Genomic DNA, 12834 nt, shown 5'->3' on the forward strand with positions numbered 1-12834 from the left:
TGTTCTTTACATGTACATGATAATGTAGTGAAAAAATTACATTAAATAATGATTATTGTACAATTATTTTCAGAATCAACCGAAGATAATTCTGAGCCCCCACTTTTCATTGAAAGATTCCAAGAGCTATCTGTACCAGAGAAAAAATCAATTACTTTAACAGCTAAGGTTGTAGGATATCCTATTCCAAGTATAACTTGGTTAAGAAACAATAAAGTACTTGAACCAACTAAACGGGTGAATCTTCAATTTGACGGAGAAAACATAGTGTTGAGGATTGAAAATGCTGATTCGGAAATAGATTCTGGTGACTACAAATGCATAGCCTCAAATGTAGCTGGAAAAATCTGCCATGGAGCCAAGGTTACAGTTGATGTTGAAAAGGTTACTTTCATTAGGAATCTCAAAGAATCTTATGAAGTTGATGAATGTGAAACTGTTATTTTAGAGTGTGAAACTTCTCATACTGTGTCTACAAAATGGTACCAGAATGGCAAAGAGATTAGTGGAATGGACCACCGAGAAATTATACAAGAAGGTAAAGTACACAAGCTAAGAATAAAGAAAACAAAAATAACCGATACCGGAAATATCAAATGTACTGTTAAAGAACACGAGACAAAGACATTCCTTAACGTAAAAGAAACAATTCCTGAATTCACAAGAAAGTTACAAGACTTTGAAGTCAAAGAAAAGGAAGTTGCCATTCTCGAGGTCGAAATCTCTTCAGAAACTGCTGACGTTGTGTGGCAAAAAGATGGTGAAATTATTCATCAAAAACAAAAGAAATATGAATTCGAGAACAAAGGCAATCTTAGAAAGTTACTTATTAGAAATGCTTCCGTACACGATGAAGGTGAATACATGTGCATTCTCAGAGACCAAATGTGCTCGTCGGAAGTGACAGTTGTGGAATTACCACCAGAAATAACAAACCGAATGAAAAATCAAACTATCGATGAAGGCGAAAAGGCAGCCTTTGAAATAGAGCTTACTAAAGGTGATGCACTAGTGAGATGGTTCAAGAATGGAGTTGAAATTCAGTTTTCAGACCACATTCAATTAAGTATCGACGGCAAGAAGCAGAAACTTAAGATTTATAACTGCACCTCCACTGATATTGGAGAATACTCATGTAAAGTCGGTAATGATGTTTGCAAAGCAACACTTGATGTCGAAGGTTGTAATGTAGATTTCACTATAAAGCTTCCTGAAAAACTAACTGTGCCAATGGACAGTAATGCATCTCTTACAGTGCAAGTACCAGAATCAGACATGGAAGTCCAATGGTATAAAAATAACACAGAATTGTGCGATACAGAAAAATACACGATATTGACAGATAACTTAGTAAGAAAACTAATTGTGAAAAAAACAGATATGGATGACCAATCCAGTTACTCCTGTGTATTATATAATAATCGCACTACATGTAAATTAATCGTGGAAGGTAATTTCATCAATTATCAATTGTAATATATAAAATATTTGTATTATCCTACAACAAAACCGAAATCCTCTAAATGTTTATTTTTAATTTTAGCCATTGAAGCTGCACCAAAGATTTTAGACTATGAAAAGGTCTATGAAGTTATTTATGAGAAGGATGTTACAATCAATGTTAAATACATATCTACTCCAAAGCCGAAGGATGAATGGACAGTATCTGGAAAGGTCATTTCTAAGCATCCCAGAATCAAGGCAAAACTAAGTGAAGAAAATGCTTCAATCACCATAAGAAAACTTGAAAGATGTGATTCCGGTGACTATAGACTACGCTTATCAAATAACTGCGGAGAAGCATTCGCAGATATCAAAGTGGTTGTTTTGGGTATGTTTACATTAAATTTCTAATTACAAAATTCCATATAAAAGATGTGCATGTTAGTATAGGTACCTATATATTAATTTTTATTTATCAAACCCACACTACAATAATATGAATATTCAATATGAAATTTCTAGGTAAACTCAAATTTTTACAAATCCTTATTAACTAATCAAAAACCAATATCAAATTAAATTTAAATAAGTGTTTTGAATGAATGTTCCATGTATTTCATTGCATAAATCTTGAAATATTTTGCACTGGTTAGGTACCTATTATTCATTGTATAATTATGATAAGTATAATATTTACGTTTTGGGAGCTTAGAATTTATTATCAATAAAATAAATATTATAACTAGTTTGTATCTTTAGAGAGTGTAGGATAGGTACGTCATATCAAATCATAAAGTTAGATTAAAAACAAATAAACAAAATATAAAACTCATATTCAAGATGCCATGTTAGCATCTCAATGTTTCTAAACATAAGTACATAATATTATGAAGATATGGGAAGGACAAAATAAATAATAATTCTGTGTGCGAAATAAAAAGAAAAATAAGTTTTAAATACCGAAAAAAAATTGATAACCGAATCAACGTGTTTATTAGTAAATTTCACACAGAAACATAGAAATTCCCATACAAAGTGGTGTAAAACTCAATCGTCTTTTGGCTTTCCAGAAAATCGATAATTTTAGACTTATCTTCATTTTCATTCATACATGAATTAAATACGTTAATTCATGTCATAGTAGAGGTTATTATATGGACACGAAAGCGTATGAATCGATTTAACTATTCTAATATTAGGTATATAATATTCGGTCATGTTCAAACCACTCTTGTATAACAACATTCCCAACTCTTCTCATCATATAGCAGGCATATTGCAATAATATTCATCATACTATCTGTAGTAGTAATATTTAACATTTTTCTGGTCAAGTATACTATTCGTGAATTGTGTATTATAGAACCTCCATCACAGCCGGGAACACCTGAAGCTTTAGAGATTGGAGATGACTTTGTCACGCTGCACTGGAAATGTCCAGAATATGATGGAAATTGTTCACCAATCACATATATATTGGAATATTGTAATGTGGAAGACAATAAGTAAGTTCAATATAAGGATATTCAATTATCTCCATCTTCCTGTACCATATTATCATATTATATTTACCCTTATTGTAGATACCTCCTATATAATTTACATCAAATTCATAATACTTTTTCAATTTCAAATTTTTTTGATAAATTTTATGGGTAACTCTATGGGAAATAAGCTTTCATTAAAATACACGTGTTATGTACTTAATTTTTAAAAAAAAATATTTTTTCTGTCATCATTCGTGCACCTATATAATTCTTCGCCCCCAATGTAATAATGGATAGATCGCTCTATCACTCAATTCGTAGGTTATTAGTTTGAATCCTGTAGTAGGGATCAAACTTACGAGTTGTCTCTTTTTTAATCTATGTAGGTTGGTTTCAATATGTTGACCATATCATAATTAACAAACGCTCCTCATAATTAAGAAACATCTACAGGAGGCAACAAAAATCCATATCTGATTGTGTATTCGCATATACGTACGTAATATAATATGACGTGTCATTGAATTTTCTAAAATAATAATTGTATGCATTGTCTCATAAACTATCACCGTGTGCGTTTTCCTTTTCCGAGTTTATTCTCAAGAAAGATAAGATAATAATTGCATATTAATAATTTATAATTATTATTTATAAGGTGGCAGAAAATAACTGAAATAACCAACACAACACACACAGTAAATAAACTAAAGAAGAATAGCCAATACATTTTCAAAATCACAGCTATTAATAAAGTTGGAAGTAGCAGACCTTCAGAAAATAGTGTCATGATTTTGATCAAAAGGCTTACAGTCGATGAAGCTCCAACGGTTCAACAACCATTGCAAGATATAATCACAACTCTCGGTCAAAGCATAAAGCTGACTTGTATATTCGGTGGCATTCCTATGCCAACTGTTGAATGGTATAAGGATGGAGTAAAAGTCAAAGAAAATACATCATACGAAAACCGTTCGGCAATGCTTACTATAAAGAAAACTGAAGAAACTGTGATTGGAAAATATACATGCAAAGCTACCAATGGAATGGGTCATGCAGAAACCACTTGTAAAGTAGACATTAAAGAAAAACCGTCCATCATCATTGAAGAAAAACTTATACACCAGAAATTGAAAGTGGGAACACAATGGAGTGTCGAAGCAATTATTAAAGGTTATCCAAAGCCCAGCATCACCTGGTTTAGAAATGACACAATTATCAAGCACAGTGAAGAAATAAGAATCGTCAATCAAGACTATAAATCTACTATAAGCATTTCATCAACAAAACGAACACATTCTGGAAAATACGTAATCAAAGTTGACAACAATCTTGGCACTGACTCTGTTGAACTCAGTCTAAGAGTATTCGGTAAGTTACCAATGTCATTTTTATTCAATAGTAAGTTTATTATAAATTATTATTATACGAACAACTTTTCCAACCACATACTGTGTGATATATTTTGTAAAACATGAAACAAAAAAAATATTCTTGGAGACGGAATGCAAAACATAATTTCTACAAGTTTCGGAATATTTTTTATTTCCTTTGATTGCAAATAACAAATTAAGGGGGGACATGCTCGTCGAAGGTCAAAATTGAGTTTTTATTGTATTTTCAAACCATGATCCTGGACACTCCTTAAACGTTGTAGATAATCTATTTATATAATTTTGAAGCCTTATTATCCTTTATAGTTATTTTAAACATTTGATGACTGCATAAAGTATTTTTGTTACATAAAATAGTATTCTTTTAAACCTCTCGCTCTAATGTTTTAGAATATAGTCATATTTTGGTACATAACTGTGCAGTGGTGTTAAGATTTTTTACATTTATTAATTTTTAAACGCATTTATAAAACCATTAGCATAATTCATTACGAGATAATTTTTGTAAAATATTCACGATAAAAAATTATATTGATAATCTCTGTGATCCCAAATTTGACAAGAATTAGGCATTTTATTATTCAAAAAATCGGCAAGATTAACACATTTCAAGATGATTCTAAAGATACTTATTATAAGCTATGTCTTTGACCATTCAAGTGTGATAAACATCTTATGAATAATGATTGCTTTATAATAATTATTGACCTAAGAATAAGGTAGTGTTTTTTTGAAATACGCCATTTCTTTTGTCATTCCCCAGTGGTTAAGCCACAACATACGGCCGTAGCCATAAATTGACAAACTATAATTGAAGTAGGGAGTAAAATGATATTGACGCGCGTGTTTGAACATGTACCGTTTAAAAAAAAATAAAAAAAAATTCGGTTAGGTACATGTTCAAACACGCGCGTTAACATAATTTTACTCCCTACTTTAATTATAGTTTGTCATTTTATGGCTACGGCCGTATGTTGTAGCTTAACCACTAGGGAATGACAAAAGAAATGGCGTATTTCAAAAAAACACTACCTTATTTTTAGGTCAATAATTATTATAAAGCAATCATTATTCATAAGATTTTTATCACACTTTAATGGTCAAAGACATAGCTTATAATAATTATCTTTAGAATCATCTTCAAATGTGTTAATCTTGCCGATTTTTTGAATAATAAAATGCCTAATTCTTGACAAATTTGGGATCACAGAGATTATCAAAATAATTTTTTATCGTGAATATTTTACAAAAATTATCTCGTAATAAATTATACTAATGGCTTTATAAATGCGTTTAAAAATTAATAAATGTAAAAAATCTTAACACCACTGCACAGTTCTGTACCGAAATATGACTATATTCTAAAACATTAGAGCGAGAGGTTTAAAAGAATACTATTTTATGTAACAAAAATACTTCATGCAGTCATCAAATGTGTAAAATAACTATAAAGGATAATAAGGCTTCAAAATTATATAAATAGATTATCTACAACGTTTAAGGAGTGTCCAGGATCATGGTTTGAAAATACAATAAAAACTCAATTTTGACCTTCGACGAGCATGTCCCCCCTTAAATACTTATAATTATATTATTTGATATAAAACTCAGAAATATTTTCGGGTAGTCAGTTAATTATAAAACGTACTAATAATTGAGTGGTTCATTTAGTTGTGATCATAATAATTTATATTCTGTAAATATTTTTTTACCTACCTTTACAAATTTTGTCTAATATTGTACATACTGTAAATATTATTATTTTAGATAGGAACTTAGAATAGGTATAATGGTTTATAGGTATTTATTTTTAACAAATTAATAACAAAAAAATGTGTTTCCTGTAAAAAAAAATCTAGTAGATACATATTATATTATATTATAGTAGTTAACAAAAAAAACACATTTATAATAGGTACTTACTATAAATATGTTTTTATCATAATTCTGATAATTAATTGTAATGTTTTCTATCAGGATATTTTATAGTGAATTGATTATCGAAATTGATTGTCTATTTAATCATTATTTCAATTTAGATATTAGATTTTTCAATTTTCAAACCTAATAATTATAGATGACAGTGAAAGAAGAAGTAAATCGAAAACTCCCGAAGAGGAATGCGTTGGTAAAAATCCATTCAGAGTTTTCATAAATGTTGTTTTCTGTATTAAACTGTAACTAATGATATTATGTATAGAATTATCTATTTTCGTTATATAAATTACAATCATTCTTCTCCATTCAAACAGCAAGTCTATATCGTGGGTATTCTGCGAATAAGCATTAAGTCAAAAATACTAGTTTTGAGATAATCGAGTTCAAAGTTTGGACGGTCTTAGCTTTTTTTATATATATAAAAGGCAAATTCCTTTCTGCGATATTGCTTTGAGTATGACTGAGTGCAGTTTCACACGCAGAATTTTGTGAATATAGCCTGAGAATGAGAGAAGCAAATGCACTAAGTCCCTTTAGTGCCTTTTCTCTGAATAGATGTATGTCTTTTTGACTTATAACATAAATTATCTTCGCCAGCTTTATAGATATGACTGTGTGTGTTTTTGTAGACAATAGAGCGTACTCTTAATAAGATTACCTCATCATTAAGTCAAAACAGCAAAATTCTGACTTAGTGCTTTTTCGCAGAATACCCACGATATATAACCCTTTAAAAATTCAACATCTATCCAGCAGAATAATATATTGTTTTTTAAATTAAATTAGTATATTTTATATTTATGCACTTTTATAGTGCAATACCTATAGCAGTGTTTTTCAACCTTTTTACTAAATTGGCACACTTGACCCTCTACCAAACTCCCATGCCACATCAACATAAGTAATAATAATTAGACATGATGCTTTCAATAAACAAAGTGCGACTCACGCTATTGACTAGGACACAACGCAATCATTGATGAATCTTGGGATATGAGAGCAGTCAGTTTGCTGATCAATCGTTGTGATAAACTAATACAAGTGTTGATGAACTTAGTGCATTTAGAGTGCATTTAGAATGCATTTAGTTAGTTACATATCTACCGTTAGTTGTTATGTCTGTGGATTGTTAGAAGGTTTTAATGTTTTATTATGGTCTTTATATTATGTAAAACCTTAAAAAATTGGTGGCACACCGGTTGAAATACACTGACCTAGAGAAATTACTTATGTTCATAAATGGACACAGAATTCTTTATTGCATTATGCAGTACAGAATTAATACCTTGCAGACTCCATATAATTGTGGTTGTCTAAAGCAATGTTTCTTAACCTTTTTACATCCGCGGAGCACAAAAAAATCAAAAAATGTTTTGCGGACCATCAACATTGGAATAAAATAATAAATATTTATATTTACACTATTTTTGAAACAATTGTCGAAATATAATACAACCCCACTTCAAATGTTGAGTTTCTAGGTAACTATTTTTGAACTGCAGAAAATTTTTGCAGCCCACTCAAAAATCTTCACAGACTTTTAAGAAACTATGGTCTAACTAAAGGGAGCTAGAATTGCAGTTGTAAAAAAAACAACAACATTAGTAATGAAGTGCTACATTTTAATCAATAAATAAAGTTGAAGTTTTTATACAGCATTGAGTGACCATGGCACACCAGGACACTTCATATGCACGCCTATGATTATTATTATATTGATGTTAGAGTAAAAATAATAATTATAACAGGTGTGTGCATTCACCCTACTCAATCCTTCAGTTGGTAACATCATCTTTGACTGCTTGGTATTGATGTAAAATTACATTGCATGAGTATAATAATTGTAAGTTTTAAACAGCCTGAGAACAAATTACATCAATAAATTTTATTTTTATGGAATCATCATAGCGGACAATTATTGACGCAGATAAAAAAATGTAGTTCATTATCCTATATTTTTATTCCTGGATTTTTTCCATTTTTTTCTTTAGTTTATGATTGCTCTATAATTCAGGAATGAATAAAAAGAAAAATCATTCTAAATTTTAAAGGAGACGCTATTAACGTACATTATTTGTGATAAACTTATGCCAATACATTATCATTGTTTTGGTATGGTAACATATTAATTTTCGTCATGAATAATGGTTTATCTTACATAGTGTCTGGGTGTGCAATTTTCTGTGGTAGTCAATGTTGATACAGATACCAAATCAAATGTGTAAAAAATGTTTTCTTCTCGTTTTGTCAGAAAATAAGTTCAAACCTAGCTTTCATATTTTTTCACCTACATAATCAGAATTGTTGGAATACCTACCTACCCATAAAGCATTTTGGAAATTGAATAATTATTGTAAACATTTTTGAAGTAGTGTTAGCCAGTGGTGTAGTGTAAGAAAGAAGCATCGGAACACTATTTATTTTAATATTCCAGTTATTACAATTATTTTCCAGTGCGATATATTCTGGCCACATAACAAATACCGAAATATTGTAATAGCCTGGCCCCACTACACCAGTGCATATTGCATGACAGTGAACTATTTAGTTAATAATATTATCAATGATGGACAAATTTTAATATAATTTCTAACAATGTATGTTTATAACTAGATAAGCCAAGCAGACCAGAAGGACCAGTCATTATGAAAGAAATAAATAATGAGTCCATATTGATTGAATGGCAGCCGCCATTAGATGATGGAGGCTTAGAATTGACAAAGTATGCTATTGAAAAACATGATCCTGATAAGCAGACTTGGACTAAGGTTGCCGACGTTGATAAAGATGTAAAAACATACTGCGTGCAAAAGCTGACTGAGAATCGCGAATATATGTTTAGAGTTATGGCACAAAATCCAATCGGTATTTCAGATGCCCTGGAAAGTCAACCTATCATAATCAAATCAATTCGTGGTAAGTAATTTAATTGTCTAAGAAATCCACAATTATTATTATACTTACAAAACAATGATTCATACATAGATATTGATAAAAACCTGCTCTACCAGACAGATCATAAATATTATATAATGGAAGAGAACCTGAAATTATTGTAAATTAGCTGCAAGTCATTTTGAATAGCACATTCATTTGTAACAAACTTCACAACCTATTGTCAAACATCTAACTAAACCCGCAAACATTTAATCATAATTTTAGATTCACTCAATCAATCAATTAATTCTATCTAAGTGTAATATTATAATATTACAATTATAGAAATTGCCACGAAAGACTACGATATAAAACTTGCATTTGTTAAGAGTTCATGTTATTATTTTATTAATTATTATATACATGAGTATTTCTAACAAGAAACAATATGACGTTTGACTTGTACCGCTACCAAAACATTCACATTATAATGCAAATCTAGCCAGTAAAAAGGAAAAGATTAACCATGTCAATTATTGTACATAGAAGGGCTGCCAAATATGCTGAACAATAATTATTTAGAACATTTAGATGAACAACTACAAAAACCACGTTGGTCATACGTATATTACCGAAACAACAAAATAACTGCCAATGATGACATCTATAAACAATGCCGCCATGTCTCAATGCACCAATTTACACTATTACTTTTCTGTGGCCACCATTCTTCTACACTAAAAACATTCCTGCAATGCCATCAAACGCTGTAATACGTGCCTACTACAAAGTTATAAGGCTCCCTCTATTATATAAATAGTCAATGCTCTATAGTTTCTTATAATTCCTTAACAATTTATTACTACATCTTTAACCACCAACGTGTTCATTGCAGATAAACCTTCACCGCCGCAAGGCCCACTTGGAGTAAGTGGAATGACATATTCATCAATGACGATATCCTGGCACGTGCCTGAAAGTGATGGTGGATGTCCGATATTAGAATACATTGTAGAAATGCAACTTCGCTCCAAGAAATCATGGATTAATGTTGGAACTAGCTTGACAACTGTCTTGTTTATTGATAACCTTACAAAGGGATCAAATGTTATATTCAGAATTACCGCTCGTAATGAAATAGGAACCAGTTTGCCATACATTACAGATGATACGATTATTGTAGGAGAGTCTTTGTGTAAGTATTTTCACTACATAACAAAATTTCTTTACTTAACATTTTTGGAAAATAAAAATAAATTAAATAGAAGTATGGAACATTTACGTAATAGAACTCCAATATAATGGTTTTGAAACAAAGTTTTTATCATCAATTCGACATTTGAGATATCATGTGACAATGATAATAATTACCTTATTGATCAAGTTGAGATAAATAATTACTCACAGTACAAAAAGTCGAGAGATGATATTAATATGGATGTTAACCTGTTTAATAAATAATTAGTCTTCTTCTTAAACTGTCTTAATATCAAAAGATATATAACGTTATGAAGGAGAAGGAAAATAGATGTTAACATACTTATAATATGTCTATCCAAGTTCGGATGCGTGTTATGTCAATCCCTAGTATTAGTTCTGAAGTTCCGGGTTTATAGCCCGTAATAACTGTCACCATAACGTTTCAAAACCACAAAATATTAATATTTTTTGATGATAAAACTACTATTAACTACACAATGCATGTTCAACTCATTCACTTGATCACTCCAGCGAGTCGACGCTCTTCCTCTGGTTCGCCTACCCAACACCATAAGTCTCTCCAGATTATTCGGTCCTCACAGAACAATTTGTCCACAATTATCGTAAACTTTTTTCTATTCGTGGATTTGTTATTACGTTAATCAAGGAAATATATATTTTTTAACATGTATACGTTGTATAAAAATTGAATTGAAGTTCTGTTGACGTGGATTCGAATCCAACTTCCAACAAATATTTTTATATTTCATTTTAACCTTAGTAAGATAAATATATGTTAATAAGTGAATACTAGACTAAACATATTGACGATAAAAAATATTCTTCTATTTATAAAATATCTAAAATTGTGTATGGTTGGTTTAATGGCATAATTTTAGATATTTAATAAATAAACGAGTATTTTCTAACTATTATCTAATATGACTTGGATTTAGGGTTTAATTTAATTTTAAAAAGTAACAAACACTATCTACATCAGTGGTTGGTAACCTTTTGAGAGACTGGGTAAAAAAATCAATTTTGAAAAAAATATTTGGTTAGTGGGTAAATGCTGAGTACCTCCGCTACATGGAAGTACATTCGCTTCAATCGCTCTCAGAAATATATATGTTCCAATACAGTTCTTTGTACCGGAGGTACTCATCATCAGGCTACTGATATTTAGTTTCAATAGAAGAACAGATCCTGAAATAGTATCATACTTGTTTTCTCTGTATATTAAGTGAGCATTTTTTTATATTGTGAAGAGCTTATTAAGAGCGTACATAAGTGAAACGGCAAATAATTGTCAACAGTATGTGGTAGGAAATTTCGCAGTCGTCGCCAGTCGGAGAGTGATAGTCGACCTGTTCGCACGTCAACTTGCTGTGATGGCGTCGGAGGAATATATTCTTAAATCATGTAAAGATGACTAAAAAACGTTCCGCATGTACTTGAAAAAGAAAACATGTCAATGAATATACTATTATTATTACGAATATAATAATAAACATAGCATTAAAAGGACGCATGTTCAATTTTTATGGCAAATTATATTTCGTTCGGCTCGCGTCATTTGCACAATCCGCACATCGCCTAGCCACGATCTTTTTAGACCATGCCTCAGCTGAAATATAGCCTTAAGCAGCAAATAACTTATGTGGGTATACACTATACACTATACAGAATAGAAAAAAGGGTTTTATTCCATTGAAAAAATAATTGAGAACTATGCCTTTTTATATTATATATAATTTTGCTATAATTTTGAAATTTATACTCATATATTACAAATTTTAATTCCAGCACCACCTTCAGCTCCTCTCAATCTCACTGTAGTGGAGACAACTTCAAGAAGTGCAACAATTAAATGGTCACCTCCATTAACAGATGGAGGATCAATTGTAATCGGTAAGTTTACACAAACTTTAATTTACCAAAATACTTATATGATACAAAGAATTTCTAACTTCTTAACTTGAAAATACTTAATTCGGAAACACCTCAAAAAAACACCTATTTTAATAATTAATCTTGAAAACTCGGGTCAAACTCAAACTACTTCTATCATATTCCAGCCAAAGTGCTTTAAAATTTACGACGAAATAAACTAATAGTCATGCAACTGAAGCACGTTAATATTAGTGACTGCCTTTTGTGATTTGAACCAATGTACTAATAATGCGTACTTCACGTTCACGTCATAGCCGACATGTGTATCTCTAACAATTTTAGTCTCAACACACTTGCACTTGCTAATAATTTAATAAAAAAAGATAAGTGTGTATACTTATGTACGCGCGTTAGAAGTTATACTTCTTTGACGTAATAAAACAAAAAAAATCTCAAAACCTGTGTTTGAAAAATTTAGCAAACCACTATTTCGGCCATCTTTGCTTAAACAGATGACTGTACAACTATTTTCGTTAACAATAATAATTTATTACAAATCAAAAGTAAAACATAGCCTATGCCCTGCCCTATTTAATGGTTTAACT

At 30.5% G+C, this 12834-nt stretch overlaps 1 protein-coding gene across 1 annotated transcript in view; it reads left to right on the forward strand.

Moving 5' to 3' along the window:
- The window catches only part of LOC147079738 (titin-like), a 97887-nt gene that overhangs the window by 78652 nt on the left and 6401 nt on the right, over positions 1-12834 (forward strand). The window contains exons 29-35 of the mRNA XM_085943076.1: positions 74-1450; positions 1544-1831; positions 2807-2948; positions 3586-4298; positions 8873-9175; positions 10032-10331; positions 12143-12247. Coding sequence (XP_085799202.1) covers positions 74-1450; positions 1544-1831; positions 2807-2948; positions 3586-4298; positions 8873-9175; positions 10032-10331; positions 12143-12247 — 3228 coding nt within the window. The remainder of the gene's footprint in view (positions 1-73; positions 1451-1543; positions 1832-2806; positions 2949-3585; positions 4299-8872; positions 9176-10031; positions 10332-12142; positions 12248-12834) is intronic.

Source organism: Rhyacophila brunnea, unplaced genomic scaffold (genome assembly GCF_057557595.1).
Source record: "Rhyacophila brunnea isolate RB1 unplaced genomic scaffold, BYU_Rbru_1.0 scaffold_1, whole genome shotgun sequence".
Classification (NCBI taxonomy): Eukaryota; Metazoa; Arthropoda; class Insecta; order Trichoptera; family Rhyacophilidae; genus Rhyacophila; species Rhyacophila brunnea.